The following is a 26,628-nucleotide window of genomic DNA, read 5'->3' as shown; positions in this document are numbered from 1 at the left end:
CCTTCCTTCTGCTGAGCACAATGAAGTTACAGACCCAGGCAGAAGGGAGGGGAAGAAAAAGGTATTCTGTTGCATGCAGAAATAGATTTTACTAGTCAGCCATTTAAGGTGGGCTGACTCGGAAACATTTTGCCTTTAATAGGAGTCACTTTGGGAGGACAGAGGCAGAAGGTCCTTCTGGGGCCACTCTCAAGCTGGTGGGGCTGGTGAGATCCTGGAGGATTCTCACGTGCCAGTAAGATAGGCTTCTCCTGAGGATTCCCTAGAGCTTCACAGAGTCCGTGAACACAGGTGCCTCTCATAGAATCCTTGCAGGGTAGGCTGAGTAGGGAGGTTATGGAGCTTTCCTCGTCAAATGCTCATTGGTGGTTACAAACCATCTCTCTTGACTCCATCTCCAGATGTTTTCCTTTTCCCCATGAGTCCCTGGACCCATGTTATTTCCTGCAGAGCCATAACGAGCCTGGGTCCTCTATTCTTGGTCTGCTTCCTGCACCCCAGTCCAATCTCATTACAGGCATTTAAAAAAAAATCAAAACAAGCCATCTGGTTATATTACACATTTATTTATTTTTTAAAAAATTGGCTGGGTGCGATGACTCACACCTGTAATCCCAGCATTTTGGGAGGCTGAGGTGGGTGGATCATGAGGTCAGGAGATCAAGACCGTCCTGGCTAACATGGTGAAACCCCGTCTCTACTAAAAATACAAAAACAAAAAAATTAGCTGGGCGTGGTGGTGGGCGCCTGTAGTCCCAGCTACTCGGGAGGCTGAAGCAGGAGAATGGCGTGAATCCGGGAGGCGGAGCTTGCAGTGAGCCTAGATCGCGCCACTGCACTCCAGCCTGGGCGACAGAGCAAGACTCCGTCTCAAAACAAAACAAAACAAAACAAAAAAACAATCAATTCAAACATTTTAGTTATATTTATATTTCTTCCTCTCTTGTCTTACTTCCTCTCATTCTGGCCAATTACAAGGCCTTTTTCTTTTTTCTTTTTTCAGACGGAGTCTTACCCTATCACCCAGGCTGGAGTGCAGTGGCACGATCTTGGCTCTCTGCAACCTCCACCTCCAGGGTTCAAGCAATTCTCCTGCCTCAGCCTCCCAAGTAGCTGGCATTACAGGCATGCGCCACCACTAACTTTTGTATTTTTAGTAGAGACGGGGTTTCACCATGTTGACTAGGCTGGTCTGGAACTCCTGACCTTATGATCTGCACGCCTCAGCCTCCCAAAGTGCTAGGATTATAGGCGTGAGCCACTGCGCCTGGCCTACAAGGCCTTTTTCACATACTGGCACCAAGAGGCCAAAATTCAGTTAGAAGAAAAAAGTCTCCTGTTTTTGCTACATGTTGCCAGATGTTTGATGCTCCTGTACCTGGGCCTCCTTTTGGTCCTGGTTTTTATATTTCTGATGTTTCTTTATTCTGGAAAGAAAGAAAAGAGATATCACAATAGGAAAAGATGGTAGGAGAGGGGAGGGAAGCTCAAACTAAGGGTTTATTTTACACTGTATTAACACATCATTATAAGGCTTCTGACTATGTCATCCTTCGTACATCCTCAAACCCTAGATGCAATTCATCAACAGGCCTTGTTGATTTTTACTTCTGCAGTATTTCTCAAGTCTATCCACCTCTTTCCATTTCAGCCATCATCACCCTAATTCAGTCTTCCCCCAGTTGGCTCCTGTCAACTTGCCCCTCTAGTGCATTTTCCACATTGTAGACTGAGCAATCAAAAAAAGACTTTTGGCCGGCTGCAGTGGCTCACGCCTGTAATCCCAGCACTTCGGGAGGCCGAGGCAGGCGATCACTTGAGGTCAGGAATTTGAGACCAGCCTGGCCAACATGATGAAACCCCATCTCTACTAAAAAAAATACAAAAATTAGCCGGGCTTGGGATGTGTGGCTGTCATCCCAGCTTCCAGGGAGGCTGAGGCAGGAGAATTGCTTGAACCGGGGAGGCAGAGGTTGCAATGAGCTGAGATCACGCCACTGCACTCCAGCCTGGGTGACAGAGCGAGACTCTGTCTCAAAAAAGAAAAGAAAAGAAAAAAAAAAGAAAGAAAAAAGGACTTTTAAGTCTCATGCCAAATGCTGTAGGAAATAATAATAACAATCATCATCACCATTGTTAAAATTTCTGAGTGCTTACTGTGTGCCAGGCGCCATTTTTAATGCTCTCATGTCTAATTGATTTAATCCTTACAATAATGCTAGATGATTAATATTATTCTGATTTTAGAGATGAACACGTGGAATCGCAGAGATGTATGTAATTTGCCCAAGGACACACAGCAGTGTAAGCAGCTGCTTTAGGAACTCAGATCTGTAAGAGTTATTTAAAAAAATGTTCCAGGCATTAATGTGTGTATATTTGACAATGCTGGAGGGGTCACAATCAAATATAAATTGTTGTACAGGTCCCGCAGGATAGCAGGTGAGTCACTTTCTCACCAATCGATTGGAAGTAGGTGTCTGGGCTATGAACAATTGCGAAGCTACATCCGGGCCCAGTGGGAAACTGTGAGGGATTAAGGGGGAGGTCTGTCTCGGGCCGGGTCCTGGCTCGAGTCGGGTGGATGCTTGTTTTCTATTGCTGGTGCAACCAATTACCATACATTTCATGGCTTAAAAGAACACAAATTCATTATTTTACAGTTATGGAGATCCAGAGACCCAAATGGGTCTCATTAGGCTAAAATCGAGGTGTTGGCAGCTCTGCATCTCCTTCTGAAGGCTTTCCAGGAGAATCCATTCCCTGCCCTTTCCAGCTCCCTGAGCCTGCACGTCTTGCCGAACTCCTGGCCCCTTCCAACAATGGCACCACTCTGTGTCTGTCCTCACACCTCTGACTCTGATCCTCCTGCCTCCCTCTCCCACTTTCATAAGAACTCTTGCAGTCAATTCGATGGCTAACACTTGTAATTTTAGCTCTTTGGGAGGCTGAGGCAGGTGGATGGCTTGAGCCCAGGAGCTCGAGACCAGGCTGGGCAACAGCAAAACCCCATCTCTACCAAAACATGAAAACTAGGCCCGGCACGGTGGTTCAAGCCTGTAATCCCAGCACTTTGGGTGGCCGAGGTAGGCGGATTACCTGAGGTCAGGAGTTTGAGACCAGCCTGGCCAACATGGTGAAACCCTATCTCTACTTAAACTACAAAAATTAGCCAAGAGTGGTCGCGCACACCTGTAATTCCAGCTACTTGGGAGGCTGAGGCATGAGAATCAGTTGAACCTGAGAGGCAAGATTGCACCACTGCACTCCAGCCTGGGTGACAGAGCGAGACTCCATCTCAAAAACAAAAACAAACAAAAAATACTAGCTGGGGGTGGTGGAGTGCACCTGTAGTTCCAGCTACTCAGGAGGCTGAGGTGCAAGGATCACCTGAGCCCAAGGAGGTCATGGCTACAGTGAACTGTGATCGCCGCCACTGCACTCCAGCCTGGGCGACAGAGTGAGACCCATCTCAAAAAACAAAAAATAAATAAAAGAACTCTTGCAATCGCATTGGGCTCACTCAGGTAATCCAGGATAATCTCCCCCTCTCAAAGTCCATGCCATATTCCTATCTGCAAAGTCCTTTCACCATGTAAGCTAATGTATTTGCGGGTTCCCGGGATTATGGCATGGATTTCTTGGCAGGGAGCATTATTCTGCCTACCCCAGGGGCTAATGGCATCGTGTGGTGCGAGTGCTCTCCTGGAACCGGGCTCTGTCTAGCCCTGAGAGCACAGGGACCCCAGTCATGTTTACTTTGGTATGGTTCATGTCTGCCATAGTAGATGTGCACATCTTTGATGAATGGATAAATGAAAGAACTGATAAAACAAATACACATGGTAATAGGTTATCTGTCTTGGAATGTAAGAAAAAACTGCCACTTTTAATATGGAAAGTTGGAGAGGATCTTTTTTTAAATTTTAATGGGGATTCCGTAGTTTGGGCCATGCCAAAATTAATGGTGGTAACTGAGATTAATATATGTAGTGTTTTTTGAGACACAGTCTCCCTTTGTCACCCAGGCTGCAGTACAGTGGCATGACTTCGGCTCACTGCAACCTCTGCCTCCCGAGTTCAAGCGATTCTCCTGCCTCAGCCTCCCAAGTAGCTGGGATTACAAGCACCCATCTGATTTTTATATTTTTAGTAGAGACGGGGTTTCACCATGTTAGCTAGGCTGGTCTCAAACTCCTGACCTCAGGTGATCCACCCGCCTCGGCCTCCCAAAGTGTTGGGATTACAGGTGTGAGCCACCACGCCCAGCCACTGAGATTATTATTAAGTAGATCTCAGTGCTGAATGAATTTCTGCATTTGCCAGTCTTTTCTTGACATCATTGTCTTTTAACTGGCCCAGGGGGCAGAAGTCTGTTACAGGAGAAGTATATAGAATCCACTCACTTCTATGGAAGATGCTGGGAAGGAGGGGTGAGAAGTGAGCCCAGGAACAGGCTAGTCTCCCATGGGGAGTCTCCTTTCCTGGCTGCAGCAATAGTTCTGCCTGGAGCCACACCACTCAGCCCCAGATAGTCAGGTCTTCCAGGAGCTCCCACTCTGGTCAGGATTTAGTTCAAGATATCTTAACATGATTTATAAGGCCCCACCTACTCGGACTCTTTTCTGCCTCTCCAGCCTTGCCCCACATACCATCCAATCCTGTCACACTGGCCTCCTCATGAACACCCACGGCCAACCACCTTCCTGCCTCAGGACCTTTGGACATGCAATTCCCTAATTCTGGAATACTTCTGCTACTTTCTTTTGCCCAGTTAATTCCTACTTATCCTTGAGGCGTGGCCTAAAATCTCATCCTGAAACATGTTTTCTTTAAGCTTCAAATCTAAATCAGCAACCACTTCCTCACCTAGGTTATTTAAAAAAAAAAAAAAAAAAGGCATGGTATCAGGAACTTGGGGTGGGGACTCAGACTGACTTTTATCCAACTCCACCACTCCAGAGCTGTGTGACCTTGGGAGATCCATGTAAACCTCCATGTCTCTATTCTTCACGTCTAAAATGGGGCTAATGGTAGTACCTACTGCAGAGAATTGTTACGAGGATTAACTAGGATCATGCATGTAGAAAGTTTGGCAGAGTGCTACTATCAGTAGAAGCTATTATTCTCCTTTACAGCATTGATCAAAATTGTAACTATAAAATTATTATCATTATTTTTTGGAAGATGGAGTTTAGTTCTTGTCGCCCAGGCTGGAGTGCAATGGCACAATCTTGGCTCACTGCAACCTCCGCCTCTCCTGCCTCAGCCTCCTGAGTAGCTGGGATTACAGGCGCCCGCCACCACGCCCACGCTAATTTTTGTATTTTTGGTAGAGACAGGGTTTCATCCTGTTGGCCAGGCTGGTCTCAAACTCTATTATTTGTTTCATATCTGTTTTCCTACATATAGTGAACCCTATAGGGGCAACACACCATCCCTTCTGTCCTCCACTGTATCTGCAGTGCCTAGCATGCCACCTGCAATATTGTAGGCTTTCAGTAGATATATCTGGAATGGATGGATGAATGGATGGATGGACGGATGGATTACCTGGGCTGAGTCCCATGAAAAAGTGCCCCTTTGTCAGGAAATAATATTATTAAAGAACATTGTGTGGGAAGTTTCGATTGTCAGAATCTGGACTTATTAAAATTAGACCTTGTCAAGCACAATACTCACTGTCTCTCCGTTTCTGGGGCCTGTTCTCATGCAGGCTATTGTGATGCTCATTGCCAGGCAGATTTATGAAACATCTCGACAGGGCTTACATTCCATATGTTACAATTTACACATTCCTGCTGAGGTCAAGGTGGGGAATGGCATGCGTGCTAATAGCTGTGTTTCTCCCATGAACTTTCACATAAACCCTCTTTCCAGCTCGTTTTACTGATATAATATACTTTTGTAAACGATTTTTTTCAAGGTCATAAATGAACGCTTCCCAATTTCCATTTTTCAGAGGATTACAAGTCTAGAAAGGGCAACTAGAGGTTTCTGAGCCTAGCTGCTTCCACTGGCAGCAACTTTATCTGAACCATCCTCAAAGATCTCCAAGGAGACAAAGGACCATATTTCTCAGTGGAGTCCCACAACTTCCCTCCAGTTCTCCCTTCCTCAGGTCTCAGGGATACTACTCCAGGGGATGATGGCAGTGTGTGGTGTTGATCCTGCATATAAGGATGTTTGAAGTCCGAGAAAAAGTGCTCTTTTGTAGAAAACATCCAACAAAATTGCTCAAACAAAATGGCCAGTGTTGAGCCAGTTCGCATGTGGCTGGATGCCTCCCCCTGAATTTCTGCTTCTTGGCAAGGAGGCCGACCAACATCAGTCTTCCTGTGCCTTAATTTTCCTTCTGACCTGAATTGTCAGTCACACTCCATCTTTGTTCCATTTGTCAAAACGCCATCGTTTTCTCTCTTCCCTGTGGTAGCTTCTTTTCTATTGTTAGAAAAGATAATAAAATAAAAAGTCAGAACTGCTGTGGGTTGATGGAAGCAGGTCTTACTGGCTGTGCAGTTTAGCCAGTCTCCCCCAAGCCAGTCTCATCTTCAGTGTTCACAAACCGTGGAAATCATCTCCTGCCAAATAACTCAGGCTCCATCAGGAGCCTACAACTCACAAAAGAATTTCCGTCACCAATTGTTCTGTGTTGGGGCCACGACATACTGAATGGTGGGTTCCCATAACAGGGCACATTCTCTTCCCAGCTAAAATATATTTACATAAAATAGTAAGCTCAGTACAAAAACAATACACTATTTTTCTAAGAGAAATGTCTGGTAGGTCTCCGTTTTGAAGGGTCTGTTGCTCTAGAGACACACGTTGTTTAGTACTGACCTGGGCCTGTGTTCAGGAACCCCAATAGCAATTTCATGTGAAGACAGGATAACTAAGACATTTTAGATGCTGAGGAGAAAATAATTCTGGATGCTCCCGCAATCATGAATTGTTTTCTCCCCATTGTTAACATTATTTGCCCAAATAATGCCTTTTACCACAGAATTTACAATTCAAGACCTACATTAGGTGGTGTTCTAAATGCTGCTTAAAGGGAAAAGTGATTTTTTCAAATATCAATAAGTAATACCTTTTTCTGTCCTTGTAAATTACCATTCTAAAATTTGTTGGGATCATTTACTAAATAGATTGATTCTTTTTTTTTTTAAACAAGGATTATTGGGAACTGAATTGGGCAGTTTAGTGAACTCATAAAGAGAATAGCCTATCAACTTCTAGAGAGAAAACGTTAGTTGCACATATTGGTTCAAGACTCATAATGGATTTGGATTTCTCAAAAGCAATGCTAGAAGTTAACAGCAAAGAGCAATGTCTGCAAAGTCTGAGAAAAAAAATATGTTCAATGTATAATCATATAAACAGCTAAATATCAGTCAAGAAAAGGTTAGAATAAAGTTATTTTCAGATACACAAAGCTCCCTCAAGTGCATCCCCGCCTTTTTTCATCCCACGCTGGGCCCCGGGACTGACCTGTATGGATTGCACCAGTGGACTTCTTAGCCTTCCACTTCCAGTAGGGTTTGGCCAATGGGAAATAGTGGCAGAGCCTGGAGGGAGAAAGAAGAATGAGGTCAGGCTCTGTGTTCCTTGGCTCCTTCCCTGCTAAGTCAGCTCAAGTTAACCATGTTCCTTTCAGAAGTTCGGCCTTTTTATACAGTAGGCTTCTTCACTCTCTCCAGCAACTTCAATTCCTCTGTCTGGGTTCCAGAACCACTCCCTCCTCTTCCCTCCTTTCTCAGCCACAGGGATGGTAACGTACTCCCTACAGTGTCTGGAGGCAGGGGACTTCACTGCCCCTCACTCGTTTCCCTTAACCCTGCCTACACCTTTTAAAACAGACCCTTCATTACAGCCTGGCCACCATGGCGAAACCTTCTCTCTACTGAAAATATAAAATTATAAAAATTAGCTGGGCATGGTGGTGTACACCTGTAGTCACAGCCGCTTGAGAGGCTGAGGCAGGAGAATCACTTGAATCTGGGAGGCGGAGTTTGCACCACTACACTCTAGCCTGGGCAACATAATGAGACTCTTTCTCAAAAAACTAACCAACCAACCAAACAAACAAAAAACCAGACCGTTCATTAAGTGTTCCTCGATTACCCCACGTGAATGTGTTTCCACAGAAGCTTGACTAACACTGGTACCTGGATGACAGGGAATGGTTTTACTCATTCCTCTAAGACGCTATAGCAATTAGCATCAAAGGCTTTAGAATCACTTCAATCTGAGCTCTGCCATTTTCTTTTCTTTTTTTTTTTTGAGACAATGTCCCTCTGTCGCCAGGCTGGAGTGCAGTGGCATGATCTTGGCTCATTGCAACCTCGGCCTCCTGGGTTCAAGCGATTCTCATGCCTCAGCCTCCCAAGTAGCTGGGACCACAGGCACGCACCACCCCACCCAGCTGGTTTTTGTATTTTTAGTAGAGACAGGGTTTTACCATGTTGGTGAGGATTGTTTCGATCTCGTGACCTTGTGATTCGCCCGCCTCGGCCTCCCAAAGTGCTGGACTTACAGGCGTGAGCCACCGCGGCCAGCCAGCTCTGCCATATTCTAGCTGTGGGACTTTGGACAAATGACTAGCTCTCCATGTCTCATTTATAAAATGAAAATTTTAAAATGACTTTTCACCCAGGATTTTTGTGAGGATCAAATGAGATAATCTAAGAAAACCTGTAACGTGGTGCCAGTCATTTAAGAAGCATCTATAAAAGGTAGTTACTCTTTATCATTAGTAACCTCCTGCCATTGCTAGCCTGCCAATGGCTGCCTGCAGCACAAACAGGCCAAATGGCCCGAAGGAAGCCCCAAAGTTTCATTTATGTATCCTGAAGGGGTGCAGAAGAAAGCTGGACCAAGTGGCAAGCTACCTGCCTCTAACCCTCGAAGGGTATCCTGGGTGAGGAACGCTGCTGTTGCTTTTTTGGGTTAAACCCTGACAGGCAGGGTGGGGCATCCTCTGGCCCTGGCTCCAAGTTCCACCCACAGTCCTTAGTTCATGACCCTGGTGCTCGTTGCCAAAGATAAAGGAGTAACTGGAACCAAGGCACATTTCTTAGAAGAGATGTGATCCCAAATACCTGACTGAGTATCTCTGGCTCTCTTCCTGATGTTCTCAAACAGCCAGAACTGTTTCAGTTTTGAGCATCTGAATCCCTGCCTGGGGTATCTAACTCCTCTATCTAACTACACGAGAAGCCCAGAAAATCAACCTTGATGGAGTTCTGTCTTTTAACAAATGTGGAAGGTGCCAGTTTGCCCCGTGAAGCCATTTTCCTTTTTTCTTTGCAATATTCCATTAGCTCAGTCCTTCAGGACTGCTTGTGTGATGGAAGGTGTGGAAGGGAGAGGTGAGAGTGAGAAGGCCCAGCTCAGTAAATGAAAGGTCACTGTGAAAGAGAAGAGCAGAGACAGGATTCATGTTAAGAGCACAGAGAGAAAGGATGAAGACTTCAGCAGCACACAGTCTGGCTCCCTTAACTCAGTGCTACTTATGAGCCTCTGGGTTCTAAAAATGCGGAAACCTCTGCATTTTCTTCTCCCTGTGACCATCAGAAATAGCCTAGCTCTGAGATCTTCTGAGAGCTACCATGTTAAAAATCCAAGTGGACGTTTCAGTAGAGCTGGCTCTTGCTTTATTGAGATACAATATTGGTGTGCTCATGCATTCCACCCCCGCTCTACTAAACCCTGGCAGATGAAAATTCAAGTTCGGAGAGAGGGAGAGAGAGGAATGATACTGAAGAAAAACAACATCACCTTGAGATTCCCGGAAATAGCAAATTCTTTTTGCAACTCCCCCACAGTGCACTGGCACTACTGTTCACTGTATTTAACAAAAAAATAATAATTTCAGGCACACAGCACAGCTACTGTACGAAGAAGGTATGCTAGAATTTGATACAAACAAGAAGCAGGTGGATCGGACTTTAGTTGACATTGTACGGTGAAAACAGATTCTGTGGCAATGCAATTTAATTGTACTTGGGGCTGTGGACATTGGCATAATTGGACCGCACAGTAGATTTGACTCTGAGCATAAGCTATCCCAAGCGCTGATGCCAAAGAGGTTTCCCGTTTCCTTATCTCCACCTCACTTCCTTCTGGAATTCTGATGCTGGGTCCTCGAAACTGAAGACTGCTTCTCTGGCTACCCCACATTCTACATGGCTAACTGTGGGAAACACAAACCTCCCAGCCTCCATTTCCTCATCTAGGAAACCGCAAACAACCTCTAATTGAAATGGTTGCTGTGAGAAGTGGAGGGAATGTACGAGAGAGCCTAGACACTCAATTAGTGATGGCTAATAATAATAACTACTATTATGGAACAAAAGGAGGAGGAGGAGGGAAGGAGGAGGGAAGGAGGAGGAAAAGAGGAGGACAGCGAACTTTAATTACATAAAGAAGTCACCCCCCAGAGCCATCTGGGCAGCATAAGAGTGATTTTATAGGATGCTTTAAAAAAAATCTTAACGTTCTCTTAAATGAGCTTGCTAATTTTCTCGATAGGATTATTTCTTTGTTTCTAAACTTCTGCATTTTATTCTGTTTTAATTATATAATATTTTAGAGTTGACATCAAAAAGTGCATCATCTGTTTTTATCTTTTTCAGCCTCATCCACATCCTTGGTTACTGTTGCTCAGTAATCCTGGGGTCACCCAAAGTACTTTTGTTCTAAAGACCTTTTAAAGGAAGCCAAGGCAGAGGTTTAGAAAATTTGTTTGTAGACAAAAATACATCAAAACAACCAAGGGAGTTATTCCTCTCTGGGTTAATTATTTTTAATGCCTTACTGGACACGTTTGAAATGCTTTTCAGGTCTTTTGGGAGTCAAATTAGGATTTTTTTTGTTTGTTTGTTAGGAGAAATTTCTGTTTGATTTTTACATCTTGGAACTTGATCTTTGGTAAATGTCTGCATGTTTGCACATTGCGTAATATTCACTCCCCCTCGCACTGCACCCCCCCCCCAATGCTGTCAGGATTTCATCAGCATCAAATAGGCAAATAATACAGGGTAAAGAAGATTAGCAATTTCCGTGTGGCCCTCTGGTTATCTTCCTTTGACTGTGCTACTAAATGCAGCTCTAAAACACATGTGCTTTGGGGTTTGATCAACCAGTCCCTTCAATACAGTTCCAAACCAGAAGAGCTCCCCCTTCGGGTATCCTTGTTGCTAACCTGTATGAGGCATCATTGACTTAATTCAGGCAAAAAGATGCTGTCAGTACTTGAAGTATCTTTATATGTCAGGTCTTCCTCCGTGACGTAGGAGGATGCTTTCCTAATTTTCACAATATAGTGATAAGCGAATTATTTACATACTCACCAGGGGCCTTCTCTGTGAAACTTAATGAAATGGACTTCAGTCTCCCTGAATAACACAGGGAGCAACTGGAGAGAATTCTTGGATCTGATAAAAGTGAGGGTTGTTACAAGGATACTTCTTTTTTTTTTTTTTTTTTTTTTTGAGACAGTTTCACTCTTGTTGCTCAGGCTGGAGTTGCTCTGGCCTGATCTCCGCTCACTGCAACCTCCGCCTTCTGGTTTCAAGCAATTCTCCTGACTCAGCCTCCCGAGTCGCTGGGATTACAGGTGCCTGCCGCCATGCCCAGCTAATGTCTGTATTTTTAGTAGAGACGAGTTTCACCATGTTGGCCAGGCTGGTCTTGAACTCCTGACCTCGTGATCTGCCCACCTTGGCCTCCCAAAGTGCTGGGATTACAGGTGTGAGCCACCACACCTGGCCATAAGGATACTTCTTACAAGAACTTGCACATCCTGCCTCAATGATGACCCAATCCTGAAGCACGGCCAGACTGTAAGCAAGTTGAGAGCCAGGTTTGTGCATCCTGGTTTAGTTACTGGGCCTGTAAAAGGTACTCGGTAAGTGGAAACCAATGAATGCTGTTCCAGAAGGATAGATTTTATTTCCTGGCCTTGGGCAAAGCTCTGCCACTAACTAAGTACATGATCTTGGGCAGATCGTATCAATAATATCTTATCTGAAAAATGAGAGGTAGGATTAGAAGCTTTGTAAAGTCCCTTGCAGTTGTAACCTGCTGCAACCTGCTGATTCAGCCTGGTGAGAAATCGTCCTATGCATCCTGTGCCCACTGAGTGACAGCTGGGAAGGTGCCAGGCTGAGTTAGGACAACAGAATGGTGACACTTAGATTCCTCTTGCCCCAAATAATTACTTAAAATATGTACAACATTGCTTTAAAAACGAACAAGGCTGGCTGATTCAAATATTCTCATCTTTTGACAAGAGCTCTGTTGATGGGATTCAGAAGGGAACTGCAGTCTCTATGGCCCTCTCTAGGCATGTTACCCACCTCAGATGAACAGGTGACTTTTTTTCTTTTTAAAATCTGGTTTCCAAACACAGAGATGGTCAAGGAGCTGCTTTGGCATCATACACCCATCTCAGATCCATTTGTGATAGACATATGAGAACTGTGTTCAGGGACTCCAGTTGCCTTTAAGGAAATAGGGCAAACTTGACCTAACAGATGTTCATGTTTATCCAATAATAATAATGACACACTGTGTTTATTTGGAACATGAGTAAATTGTTCATGCAACTTCAAGGTCCCAGTGCAAAATTCTGGATTCAGACACTGTGGATTTATCACACCCACTGGGGGTTATTGGCTTCACAAACCTCTGAATGGATTATCCTCTTCCATTAGAGTGGGCTCATCCTTTCCAAAAGATAACATCTTGTTTCTCTGGCCTGAATTTCCCTTGACTTCTTTCAAAACACAATTTGTGAAAACAATGTGTGAGAACACATGACAATGGGAAGTGCTCAGCGGGAATACTGCAATAAATATGTCAAGTATATAAACTAGCTGATGATATTTATTTGGTTCTTAAGAAATTTTCTTAAGAAAGTACTGGGATACAATAAATTACAATACTTTTTCAACATCTCAGATTTCTCCAGTAACGCATATATGCTGGCAGACCTTAGTGAATCAAGCTAATTTATTTGTAAATCATCAAAGGAAAGCATAAAATATATGTCTCCAGGCAAGTGAATGGACTGGGAAGCCAAATTGGGCAACAGCAGTATTTTCCTAGGCCAGAAGTAAACATGTCAACATGGTGACGAGGGTTTTGTCCCACTCCTGGCTGAACTTTGAAGGGTGAGATGGCTAATATCGAGGGACCCGGCTTTGTAGTTCTTTCTCACAAAGCATTCCATGAGTCAAGAGAAGGACAATCTGCAGCATAACACAGAGAACTAGGTCAGAATAATATTTCTTAATGGAGATTCCTATGATGTATTCATTACAGCAGTGGTTCAGAATTTTCTGTGCCTTGATAGGTTGTATTTTTAAGTAGGCACCCATTTTTAAATTTAATGTGATATAAAACTGAGTTCCAAGGAATCCCTATTATGTAAGTGGTAAAAAATGATGTGGAGGAGAGGAAGCAAAATACGTGCATATCCTCATATACACTATAAGCCAGTATTCCAAAGATGATCTCTGGGAACATAAAAGTTTATGCTGCCCTTGATTTGTGTGGTTTTAAAAAATACCGGCAATATTTAGGGATCTTGGAGCATAACATCAGAACAGAAACTCTTTGCCCTAAATTTGCCTGTGCTATCTGGCTTTCTTTCTTACTGCTCTACATAGATTCTTCCTCCTTTCTAGTTAAATAAGCTTGTCCACAATTCCCTTTGTGGACTGCATTTCCACATGACTTGCCTATTCTTGTATTTTTTTTTTTTTCCTGACATTTGTTGAGCTTGGGGAGGGACACCCTCCAGCTCCACTGGGTGGGATGGAGGAATCAAGCCCAACTCCCCTTCCCCATGAGGTTTTTTTCTTTTGACTCCAGCTAAAAACAATGTCTCCATCCCTTCTTCTATTTATTTATTTATTTAGAGATGGAGTCTCGCTCTGTCACCCAGGCTGGAGTGCAGTGGCGCGATCTCGGCTCACTGCAAGCTTCGCCTGCTGGGTTCATGCCATTCTCCTGCCTCAGCCTCCCGAGTAGCTGGGACTACAGGCGCCCACCACCACGCTCAGCTAATTTTTTATATTTTTTAGTAGAGATGGGGTTTCACTGTGTTAATCAGGATGGTCTCGATCTCCTGACCTTGTGATCCGCCCGCCTCGGCCTCCCAAAGTGCTGGGATTACAGGCGTGAGCCACCGCACCTGGCCTTCCATCTGTTCTTCTAACAGTACCCTAGGGCACAGTTTCTCAGTCTCAGCACTATTGACATTTTAGGCTGGATAATTCTTTGTTCTGGGGGGTCTGTCCTGTGCATTACGTAATGTTTAACAGCATCCCTGTCCTCTACTCACTAGATGCCAGGACTGTGCATCTAGTGATCCTATCTTACTGCAAGTTGTGACAAAAAATATCTCTGGACATTGCCAGATGTCTGCTGGGGAGCAAATCATCTCAGTTGAGAACAACCACTGCCCAAGAGCTCTCACCAAATCGTTCGCAGATTCTGGAGAACAATGGTCAGGTCCTTCACAGCGTTTGGATTCGGGTTCAAGTTAACTGATGATTAATGAATAAAAGATGCTTTTAAAAAATTACCGGATCGGGCGTGGTGGCTCACGGCTGTAATCCCAGCACTGTGGGAGGCCGAAGCAGGTGGATCACCTGAGGTCAGGAGTTCAAGACCAACCTGACCAACATGATGAAACTCCGTCTCTATTAAAAATACAAAAATTAGCCAGGTGGGGTGGTGGGTGCCTGTAATCCCAGCTACTTGGGAGGCTGAGGCAAGAGAATCTCTTGAACCGGGTGGCGGAGGTTGTAGTGAGCCCAGATCGGGCCACTGCACTTCAACCTGGGTGACAGAGCAAGATTCTGTCTCTCTCTCTCTCTCTCTCTCTATATATATATATATATACACACACACACACACACCCCAATAGGTACACTCTAAAAATTAACAAATCAGGTTAATTTGAATCAGGTCAGATCTCCCAGAAAACTACAAAAAGTGACTACATATTGCCTCTCTCCTCTTAAGAGTTTACAGGACCATAATTTTAATGCTGTGGACATTGGGTTGAAATAAACTACCAGAGAATGTCGCTGCATCTTTTGAAACATTATTGCTGAAGTCACTAACCATTGTCAGATAACTCTTATAAGAAAGGTTAGTATGGTAAGTTCCTCTTTGAGTTTAGTACTAGAAAAAGTTCATCTCTTCTCAAAAACTAGGTTACTTCCCTTTATTGCATCATGAAAGATACATAACCAGTGCTATTTTCCCCTTTCTTACTTGGCTGTCAGGAAGTTCAGAATTGTATTACGCTCAATTATAGTAACTATCTGCATCCTTTGATTCTAATATTAATTCAATCTTTTTTTCTTCTCATTAGCCCCACTTAGCCCATCTTTTACCCTTGTTCCAATGGCTTTCTTAAATCTGTCATTTTTTTAATAAAACAAAATTTTAAGCAAGTGAAGTCCTTATTTACCATCAAAAGTAGAATACTTTGAGAGTAAATGGAGAGAAATTATTAATTAAGCTGGGACAACAGCTTAAGCTGAGACTGTCCTGGGCAAAATCAAAATGTGGTGTCACTCTAGATACAAATAATAAATAAAAGAGATAACATTTGTGCCATTCCCAGGTTGGGGATAATTAAAGATAAACATGTGCCCTACATAGAGAATGAAAGCTAACTTATGTGCTTCTTATTTATCTTGTGTCACATCTGTTGATTAGAGTTTAATGTTTATCATTTCTTGGGAAATTTTGTAATTAACCTCTATTGGTAGAGAAAAAAATATTGGGCTTTCTAAAATGTTTTTAATTTTTCCGAGGTAAGGGTGGGGGGCACTTCTTTTAGATCTGGAACAGTGATCACAATAGAAGTTTCATTTGTTTGTGATTTATGGAGACTTGGAATAAATGTACTATTGACCAGTGTCAGATTTCTAATGACTAGATCTTGTTTTTCTTAAGCAACTTCTCATAAACTTTTGTCATATTTTGAACAGCAAGCTGATACTGTGTTCCAGACCGTTTACAGTGCTATTAATAAATGCTATGTGGTAACTCCAGGAAGAGGATCAAACTACTTTTTCTCCCCATTGGCTGAAACCAATTTCCTGCTTATTTTGAAAAACATGGGATTACCAATGTCCTTGACATACACTGGGTATTTTGTAAAGAAACCCATTAAAAATAAATGAGATTCAAAATTTTAACCTAAAGGCTCATAGTCAAAAAGGAAATCATTGTCAGTGCCTTGGTTGCAAAGTCTTTCATATGTGAAAGAGTGAGATTTCAGTGTGGTATAGGTGAGTTTAAAAGAAGATAGAAATTACTTTCTGTGCTTGTTCAGAATCATGCTGTAATTCAAGCTCTTGCAGGCTCACCTGTTTTAAGTCATAGCTAATATTTTCTGATTAGAAAAATTGGAGGTTTAATAACTACCAGTTATTGATTTCTTACTATATGCCAGGCACTATGAAAGCAATTTACATATTGTGTTTTAATTTGTTCTCAAAACAACCCTGTGCGGTGGTGGTATCATTAGCCCTGTTTTACAGTTTTGAAAATTAAAGCTCAGAGAAAATAAGGAAGTCACCCAAAGCCATACAGAAAATAAGTAGCAGAGGAGGCTTTAAATTCCAGTCATCTGATCCCAAAGCCCTGCTCTCTATACTATTGTAAACTTCTACAGTAAGAAGCTCTCTATGTGAAAATTATAAGGTTCAACCCTTGGCCCAACAAGATGGCCAGAGAACAGTAACAATAACCGTAGCAGTGACACTTAGATAGCACACATTCTATGCTATGTATTGTTTTGAAAGTTTATATATATGATCTCACTTACTTATCACAACAGCCGTGCATGAAAGATAGTATACTCACTTAAAAATGAGGAACCGTGAGAGCAAGCAATGTGCCCCAGTGTTCTGAATAGACATACTCCTTTCCACACGTTCACATGTAACAATGCTATGATGGTCTTCTGCACTGTCCGGCACTTCATAGTTTTCAAATCACCTATGGATGCTTTATTTCGTTTTATATCATCTCCGTTTTACAGATAAAGCTACTGAAAAATTGAGAGCTGAAGCTATTTCCCTAAGATCACCGTAACTGGCAAAGATAGGACTTGAGTTCAAGTGTTTTTATACCTACCCCAGAATTATTTATCCTGGACAAAGCTGCAAACCTGAAATGTGGCTCTAAGGAACAATGCAGTTCTAAGATTTTCAATGCAATTCTAAGATTTTCAGACTGTTAACCTATAGACTTCTGTACTAAAAGAAGAAACCTAAGCTTGATTTTCAGGCAAAAGCCACATATTTCCTGTTTTAGGGTCCTGATGTAGCGCAAAATGATTTAAATTTCCTTCTAGATGGCAACAACCTCGTTTAAGGTCAGATACAGAAAGGTTTCTCTTCCTGCCCTTCTCCCTGATCCAACAAGAACGAAGATTACTACCTTTTCTGAATTCACACCAATATCAATACTAAGCCTATAACTTACCAATTAATTAGAAGCATAGAATTTATGTCTATATAGATAATAGCCAACATGTATTGAGTGCTTCCTAAAGGCTAAGAAATTTACATGCCTTACCTTATCTAGTCCTCATAACTTGCCATTATTTTTTATCTTGAAGAGCAGAAAACGAAGTTTCTCACAGGTTAAATAGCTTTCAGAGTCACTCAACTAGTGGTGATTTTAAGCCAGCTATTTAAACAGCTGCCCTGCCGATTCCCTAAAGCCCAGTCTTGTAGGCAGAGATTTATCCAGACCAACCATTCCAAATCCTTCAAACCCTTCCTGCATCTGGACAGTAAGGTGGAATACTTCCTAAACACACTGAAATGTGAGTGTGGGCAGAAGGCAAAAGGAAGTGAGGGGTATCTGTTGCTCCTCATTCCCATCTCACCTTTAGTCATTCTCTAGTCTTACAGATCTCCTTGTTCTTTTATAGCAATTACTACAATATGAAAATATTTCATTTGTTTCCTTGTAATGTATCTGTCATACCTACTGGAAAAAAAACTGTGAGAACAGGGTGAACCTGTCATTACCTTGTGCTCCTACTTGCTGCTACAGTGCAAGACAATCTTTGTTGCATGGTGAGTGAGTGAATGAATGAATGGCACCGAAAGGATGCTTTATAAAAAGGATGGGAAAGGTGAGCTATTCCATTTTTCTGGTGGACAACTTGACTTTTTTTAAAAAAGGCTTGAAAACAATCATTTCCAAAAGGCAAAGAATGCCCCGATTTGCCAAGATTTACGGAGAGCCACGGTTAGGAACTTCACCAGCAATTGCTGCTTAAACATTGTGTCTGATTTTTGTCTTGGTAAGCCTCTGCCAGGAATTCTGTCCATTCCCCTTTCTCACTCCCGGGTGCTTTCCACTTCTTCCACCACTAATGAATACACATCCTTCTGCTGACCAGCGGCTGCATATCCCAGTTCCCAGACGAAGGCCCAGGTAGCTCTTCACTACTGGCGAATCCCTTATCTGAATGAAGAGTCAGTGCCTCCTCTGAGTGGATTTTTGTGAAGCTAAACTGACCTCTGGGGGAAATGCATTCTACAGAAAGCAATGCCTTTGTCCCTCTAGTCATCTTTTTTTTTGTTTCCTCTTATTCCTTTGCTCTCAAATATATCCTGCATACTTTTCTTTAAAAACATATTATCTAAGAAGACTCCAAATGCAAACGGTTGAGATTTTTCCTTTCCACCTTACTTTCTGAGCCACCACTATGTTAATAGACTGCTCTAAAGAATATCCCCTTCCTGTCCTGCTGCACCCTCCCCCCATATTCCTAACTCAACCTTGGATACTTTTACAACATATATTCAGTTTGAGAGATAATACTGATACCTTGTTTTACATGAACATTTATACACCAGGACCCTGGCAAGGGACTGACTTCATTGGGATACTTTATGGCTTAATACATCTGAATGATTTATATCTCGTTTTGTCTAAGCATTTATGCTAATAAATTTAACAGATTCTCCAGCACTGCCTGGTCCTTCGTTTTCTTCAGGGGGTCAAAGTGAGAGGAAAATAAAGCAGGGTGTTACTAAAGAAATAAGAAATTGGCCAAACTAATTTAGAACACAAATAAAATTACTGCACAAATAAAATCTCTGCTTACAGTTAAGCTGGAATGGCAGTCAAAAAAAAGGGTTAAAAAAAGTTCCTAGATGCAGGTAGATTTCTGTAATTAAGCCATTTCTCAAAGGGGAAGTAAATGTGACAGAATATTTAGCAAGCTAATTTACTGAGGAATATTTTGTTCCTATATAATTAAATTCAACACTGAGGTAAAACTGACAACTATTAAACTGAGGGCAGTTGGGAGAGGAAAAGGGGATGAGATAAAATCCAGTCTATAAAACATATCCCGTTATCTTTTATAGGTTAAAAAACACAAAAGAAATACTTGGAAAGAATTGTCTAACATGAAAAGATTTTAAGATTGTGTGATTTTTTTTTTTTTTTTTTTTACAGGTGCAGAATAATTTTTTTTCCCCTCTCTCATGGTTTTTCTTTTCCCCATTTTTTTTCCTGTTGTTTGCAAAGTTGAATCTGGGGTCAGGAGTTCTAATTGTAACCTCAGACTGGAATTCCAGATGGTGCGCTCAGGACTGGAAGCAACTCTCAGTTCATCAATTTCATGGGCCTACATATCTGCTCTGGCCACGGCCTGGCCTCCATCCCCACTGTGGCATTAATGCAGAACAAATTGAGACATATCCTCTATATAATTAGTTCCAGAATTTAAAAAGATTTACGGTATAATAATAGAGGCAGCGCCGCGGAATCCTTTCATTGAGGACTCTCGGGGAGCTCGGGGACCATCTCGCAGTGGCATCAGAACAGACGGGTAACCCCGTGGCTCCAGGCACTGCGAACTGGGGGAAAGGGGGAAATTTTGCACCGCACTCGGCAGTACCTAATGGTTCCTGGCCCCCAGACAGGGTCAGAGAGGAGAGTTAGAACCGTAAGTAGGGACTGGTTAAAAAAAAAATTGAGTTCATTTTGAAATGATCAGAAGAAGCTGGGAGTAGTTATCAGAAAAGCTCCTCCCTTGCCTTTTTTTTTTTTTTTTTTTTAATTAAAGAAATGACGTTGAAATTTTTACCGCCAGTGCGGGGCTGGGAACCATCCTAAACACTTGCCCCGCAGCCCCGAGTGGGCAGATTCCGAGGAGTTGGAGTCGGCGGGGAGGGGAGCAGCAGCTAGCTGTAGGGCTGTCTTGCGCGTGGGGCTCCGGGCGCGGGTCCCGGAGAGAGGTGCTAGTCGAACGCCTGTTCCTCTCCCGCGACAGGCGGCAGCGAGGTCGAGCCACTCTTTATTACAGCCGGCGGGGTGGCTGTCACTGCCCTTGACCGATCGCAGTGCTTTGGGGTGTTTATTCAGTTGTGCACGGCCGCAGGGTGTCTCCCGGAGGGCGGCCCGGGCGTACGCACTGGTCCCTGGGGTTGCGGCTGTATAGCAGCCCAGCTCCGCGCTCGGTCAGATGTAGTGAACAGCTCCGGGGTGAAAGTAGGGATTGAGAGATCCTCACTGCCCTGCTCCCATCCAGCCTCGATTTTTTCATATGGCAATAATTATGCACCTTCGAGGCGGAGATGCCTGCGCTTTGCCGGTGTATCAACGCCACATGGTTTTCCAGGGGCTCTCCTTGCCTCTGCATCCTACTAGCTCTAAAGAGGCAGAAGGGTGGTGGGTAAAACCTCCAACCGGATGTTGAGAGACCTGGGTTTCAGCTCGGGTTTGCCACTACTTGTTTCCTGTCCTTAAACAGTAGTAGTAACAAAAACTGTAAAGCTGATTGAGTCCAAGGTCAACACTATTCTCCTATCTAATCCTCAGAACAACTCTATGAGGTGGGCGCTAGTATCCCATTATCCCGTTTGACCAGTAAGGAAACTGAGGCTCAGAGAGACTGCGGAACTCGTCTAGGGTCACACAGCTGTTGGTTACCTGGCAGAGCTGAGGTTCCATTCTGGGGCCACCAATCCCTTGCTTTTTACCGCTGCGCTCCATAGCTTGCCTCTCTTTCGTCTGTCTGGGCCTCAGTTTCCTTCTCTGTAAAACGAGGAGTTTAATCTGCAGCTTTCTTTACCAATCGGTGGTTCAGACCAGGAACCTCTGCCACAGATCTCGGAGCTGACAGGGGTAAGAAGGTGGGTGAAATAAGGGAGCGCCCAGTTTTCCACAGCCTGCTTTTCCCTGGGACCTCGCGTAGGGCGGGCCTCGTGCGCTAAAGGAGGTGCAGGAGAGCACCTATCTTCCGCGGCGGGTGAAGGTGCTACCTGCCTTCGAGCTAGGCTGTGAGTCCTGGTGCTTATCTCAGGGCGCCAAGGCCAGTGTAGAGGGCGAGTTCTCCTTGGGTAACCTCAGGTCTCCCGCAGAGAACGTTATCCCCAAGAAAGAAGAGGAGAGAGAGTCATGGAGCGCCCTGCGACTGCAGGAGTACGTCAGTTCCCCAGCGCTGGCTTAGGGTCGCCTAGGTTTCCGGGCATGTGGATCCGTGGGGGTCGAACGGAGACTTCCTGTCGGGTCCCTAGGGTCCTCCGACTGCGGCTCCTGAGTTTAGCACTTACTTCTCGGCCCCGCAGGCTGCAGGGAACTCCTCCCACCTCTTAAGTCAAAGAAGTCGAAGTCGGGCGAGGGGGCACCCCGGGGTTCGCACCGGTGCTCTTCCCCTCCCCCCCCCCACAAGGATTCTGAGAAAATAAATGCCAGAGGAGAGAGGAGTCCTACATTTGCTTGGCTCCCCTTTCCTCCTACCCACCCCTACACCCCTTAATCCGGGGCAAAAACTTATTTTTAAAAAATGTTGGCAGAGATTTACGTGTCTTTGCCCTACCTGGGTTTCACAAAGACTCACATTCAAGCCTGCCTCCCTCCCTTCAGATAACCTCCTCTCCCCCCGCTAAAAGGGCCAAGGATGGTAAAAGAAGAAACAATCTCAATCTTTTCCTTTGGAAATGAAAGCCCCTGGCTTTTCATAAAGGGCTCCTCATCCCTCAGTGCTTGAGTCCTAGTTAAGAAAAACGACTTCCAAGTAGAAATAATAGGCGGAGAGAAGGAAGGGAGATACAGGGATCTGGGGGTCCTAAATTTTGTCTCGCGAGTCGTGTCTCCACTCAACAAACCAAACGCCTGAGCCCCGCGAAAGGTTTAGGGATAGAGCGTGTGGGAGAGGACTGGGCAGACAGCGTAAGGGGCAGTGTCTTGGAGAATCTTTCTTTTCTCAATAATGATTTTAAAAACTTCTGAGTGGAGACGAAGCAAAGTCAAGCAGCAAAGGTGGCCTGGGGGGCAAGCGGAGGGCTCAAGTTCCGTACCTTTACCCTCAGGGTCTCCTGCGCCTACGAGATGCGCATCCCCAAGAAGTGCGCCCTTCGACTAAGTCCTGGACCCGCACACACTTCGGGTCCGCAGCCAGAATTTAATAGCGAGAACGTTTACGCAATGCAAGCAAAAAACCAAAGCGTAAAAAATGACTACGTCATTTATTGAAACGCCACTCTGTCAAACTACAACTACTTTGCTTCACATGTTTGGCTGGAAAGCTTGGAGCCCCAGCCCGGGCCAGCCAGGTACAGGAGGCCGGACTGCAACCGGTTGCTTCCCTCCCGTCGCGCCTGGCTGTCCCACGCTGCGCCGTCGCTGCTGCCTCCTGGCGCCCCTGGGATTTTATACGCACCTCTGAAACACGCTTCGCTCCGGGCTCCCAGTTCTTCTCCTTGCCTAGGGGTTCCTTCCCAATAGATCCTGACTCCTTTAGAAGATCCAAAAACCAAACCAAAACAACCCCCCTTCCCGCCCCAAACACCTGCTCTGGGGCGCGGGGCTGCCAAACAGAGACTAGATGAAGGAAGTCAGATTTGGCGAAGCTCTTCGAGCTCCCAAAGATTCGAACACTACCTCGCATCCGTGGGCCGATGGAGGCTCTCCCTACTCCACTCCTTGGTCCCCCTAACTGGCTTCCGCCTCCTGGTCAATCACTGAACAACCAGAATGGTATCCTGAATCAGGGTCGCAGGCAGTGCTCGGCGGAGTGGCTCCAGGAGTTACCCTCTCCCTGCCGGGCCTCGTATCCAGATCTTCCCCTTCACCCCTCCTCCCCAAACTGGGGGCCAGGATGCTCCGGCCAGAATATACGCAGGCTTTGGGCGTTTGCCCAAGGGGTTTCTTCCCTCCCAAACTAGCCGCTGTTTTCCCGGCTTAACCGTAGAAGAATTGATATTCCTCACTGGAAAGGGAAAGTGCTGCTGACTCCGATTTTAGGTATACGGCAACCGCCCTCCGCCGGGCGCAAACCTCACCAAGTAAACAACTACCAGCGGATCGAAACACGCCCGGGTTATAACTGGTGCAACTCCCGGCCACCCAACTGAGGCACGTTCGCCTTCAGTACCGACCTCTGGAAGCCACAAAGGGCCACCTCTCTCCCCGGTGACCCCAAGATCATGGCCACCCCCTACCCGACGGCTCTAGAAGCAAGAGCCAGACTCAAGGGTGCAAAGTAAGAGTATACACTTCTCTGAAGCCTGAGAGAGTTCTCTCTGTGCTTTCCTGAAGTTCCCGCCCTCTTGGAACCTACCTGCTCCTCCCTCCGAACCACTCTCTTAGATTAATAACCCCATCTCTACTCCCACCGCATTCGACCCTGCCCGGACTCACTACTTACCTGAAGGGACTCTTCAGTGAGACGAGGCTCCCACACTGGCGAAGGCCAAGAAGGGGAGGTGGGGGTAGGGTTGTGTCACACCGGCCAGCTGAGAGCGGGTGTGGGGTTGAAGAGGAGGGTGTCTCCGAGAGGGACGCTCCCTCGGACCCGCCCCCACCCGCGCTGCGAGGGCACCCCCAAGGAGCAGCGCGCGCTGCCTTGCCGGACTTGGGCTGCTTAGTGAATGGAGCGGACGAGCCTCCTGGCTCCTCCTCCTCCCCGCGCCGCCGGCCCCTCTTATTTGAGCTTTGGGAAGCTGAGGGCAGCCAGGCAGCTGGGGTAAGGAGTTAAAGGCAGCGCCCACACCCAGGGGCTCTCCGCAACCCTACCGCCTGTCCGCTCCCCCCCTTCCCGCCCTCCCTCCCACCTACTCATTCACCCACCCACCCAGAGCCGGGACGGCAGCCCAGGCACCCGGGCCCCGCCGTCTCCTCGCCGCGATCCTGGACTTCCTCTTGCTGCAGGAGTCGGCTTCCACGTGTGCCCCGGAGCCGGCGTCTCAGCACACGCTCCGCTCCGGGCCTGGGTGCCTACCGCAGCCAGAGCAGCAGGGAGTCCGGGACCAGGGCGGCATCTGGGCCAAGTTAGGCGCGGCCGAGGCCAGCGGTGAACGTCTCCAGGGCCGGAGGAGCCGCCGGGCGTCCGGGTCTGAGCCGCACCAAATGGGCTCCGACGTGCGGGACCTGAACGCGCTGCTGCCGGCCGTCCCCTCGCTGGGTGGCGGTGGCGGCTGCGCCCTGCCTGTGAGCGGCGCCGCGCAGTGGGCGCCAGTGCTGGACTTTGCGCCCCCCGGCGCTTCGGCTTACGGGTCGTTGGGCGGCCCCGCGCCGCCGCCAGCTCCGCCGCCGCCGCCGCCGCCGCCGCCTCACTCCTTCATCAAACAGGAGCCGAGCTGGGGCGGCGCGGAGCCGCACGAGGAGCAGTGCCTGAGCGCCTTCACTGTCCACTTTTCCGGCCAGTTCACTGGCACAGCCGGAGCCTGTCGTTACGGGCCCTTCGGTCCTCCTCCGCCCAGCCAGGCGTCAACCGGCCAGGCCAGGATGTTTCCTAACGCGCCCTACCTGCCCAGTTGCCTGGAGAGCCAGCCCGCTATTCGCAATCAGGGTAAGTAGGCCGGGGAGCGCCCCCTACGCGCGGGACAGTGGCGCCAGGTGCTCGCCGCTCTAGGACATCCCCCTCCTCCTACCCCTTTTGACCGCAGCTCTTACCCAGCTGCTTCCCAAGGGCCGTGAGGGTAGCGGAAGCGGTGGCTGGGGAGGAGGCTGGGGAGTGGGAGTGAACGCAGGCACGGGCCCTCGACATCCTCCAAAGCCAGGCAGAGCTGGGAGCCTGACTGTTCGCATGAGCCGGGAGGTCGTCTGGGGCCCCTGAGAGTCCGAGAGATTCCGGGACTGGTAGTCCCCACGGGAGTGGGACCAGGAAACCAGCGCAGTGTCTGGCTCTGCTTCGGGAAGAGGTTTTGTTGATTAAGGCAACACCATATTGTCACCAAGCATTGGGCTTTTCAGACGTCCGGACTCTGGATTCGGAGTGGGACCAGGGCGGAGTGAGCGCCTGTGCTGTGCTGCCTCCGCCACGCTAAAATGTCCAGGAGCACCTCCAGTCCTTGCAATACGGTGTTGGCACACACTAGGTTCATATTAAGTATCGTGGAGAGCTAGAATGAGCAAATGCACTGCCAGTAACTAAATGGCTTTCTGGAACAGCGTCGTGTCCGCGGATAACTCCCGCGTGTGGTAATACAGAAGTGGATCTTTTCTGGGCTTTGCTTAGGCGGCGGCCACACAGGTTCTGGGGGTGAAAGAAACTTGACTTGTCCGATTCCAAGCTATGCAGGACCAGGTTCTACCACAGGCAGGAGAAGGAGACACGAGCTTTGGCCTTTCTTTCAGCCCATCTGGGGCGCCTCTTAATCTTGTAAACGCGAGGCTCAGCTGGGACATATTTCTTCAAGACCTGGGGTTAGAACAAAGACAGGATTATTCGCTGTGCTTAGTCAGGATACAAGGAGGGAACTTTGCACACGATAAGTATCAGGTTGGTTTCTCATCCTGTGCCGGCGCCCGCCCATCTCTCTTCAGCCTGGGCTACGCGGACCCGATCCTGCGGAGCCACTGTAGTTTGCCCTCTCTCTTATTTTCAGTGGATTTCCGCGCTATTGAGAACCTAAGCCAGTTCGGTTTGATTCGGTAATTTAGTAAACGCTTTACTAATACAGTGGCGGATGCTTTTCCTGGAGCAAAATTACTCGAGGGCCTCGGGACTGGGATGTTTTTGGAATGCGTGGGAAGCAGAGTGTATCTTTTGCAGGAGGTACCTTCGCCCAAGGCTCGGTTCAAGAAGAGCTCTGCCCTTGTTGCCCGCCTTCACCCGCGCCTTATAAACGCGCGTCTTCAGGCTGCTCCTACCTTAGCCTAACCAGGAGCACGGGCCCACCAGAAGCCTTGGAGAAATCGAAACCGGCCTTTTCTTCCGGAGAATCTGGGATCAGTGTCCTGCGAAGGAACCGCAAGCAGACCCAAGGGTTGCCTCCACTCTATGCCCTTAGTTGGTGAAATTAGTGTTTTGTACTCAAGGGGCGTTGGGGCAACTTACTGTCGCTGAGGCTTGTGTTCTTTGATCAGATCGCGCCACCTTTGTTTAGCAGGCTGGTGTTACTTTTGGGGAGTTTCTAGGTCTCAGTATCCCTGTCTATAAGACGACAGCTGAGATGGGCAACCTGGAGATTAGGTCCGGCTTGAAGTTATACTCCACAGATGCAGAAGCGCGACCCACCACCCTCTTGGGGCTTTAAATATGGAACTCGGCAACCCATCTAAACATCTGTGACTGAGAAGCCATGAATCTCTGTCTGCATGTGTGCTGTTTGG

General features: G+C 46.4%; 1 protein-coding gene and 1 long non-coding RNA gene across 8 annotated transcripts in view; one reads left to right on the top strand and one right to left on the bottom strand.

Annotated features, from left to right (window-relative positions):
• Window positions 1-1,200: 1,200 nt before the first annotated feature.
• LOC103877567 lies at window positions 1,201-23,888 on the bottom strand. 4 transcript variants are annotated; one of them, XR_002517039.2, is made up of 5 exons: window positions 23,720-23,888; window positions 21,001-21,186; window positions 7,492-7,568; window positions 5,683-6,441; window positions 1,201-1,427 (listed from the first exon to the last, which is right to left on the bottom strand). It is a non-coding gene; the product is annotated as an uncharacterized LOC103877567 (long non-coding RNA). The 4 variants fall into 4 exon arrangements; XR_637313.4 differs by lacking the exon at window positions 23,720-23,888 and adding an exon at window positions 22,371-23,713 and having other exon boundaries at window positions 21,001-21,105; XR_002517037.2 differs by lacking the exon at window positions 21,001-21,186 and having other exon boundaries at window positions 23,720-23,886.
• Window positions 23,889-23,927: 39 nt separating this feature from the next.
• The window catches only part of WT1 (WT1 transcription factor), a 48,608-nt gene continuing 45,907 nt past the window's right edge, over window positions 23,928-26,628 (top strand). For 3 of the 4 annotated variants that reach the window (XM_031653393.1, XM_021925935.2, XM_031653392.1), the window contains exon 1: window positions 23,928-24,862. In XM_031653393.1, the coding sequence (XP_031509253.1) occupies window positions 24,421-24,862 (442 nt within the window). In that variant the 5' untranslated portion in view covers window positions 23,928-24,420. The remainder of the gene's footprint in view (window positions 24,863-26,628) is intronic. The other variant, XM_031653391.1, reaches the window with a different exon arrangement.

The sequence above is a fragment of the Papio anubis genome, chromosome 12 (genome assembly GCF_008728515.1).
Source record: "Papio anubis isolate 15944 chromosome 12, Panubis1.0, whole genome shotgun sequence".
NCBI lineage: Eukaryota > Metazoa > Chordata > Mammalia > Primates > Cercopithecidae > Papio > Papio anubis.
Note: the sequence above shows the minus strand (reverse complement) of the source record. Positions and strands in the feature narration are given on the sequence as shown.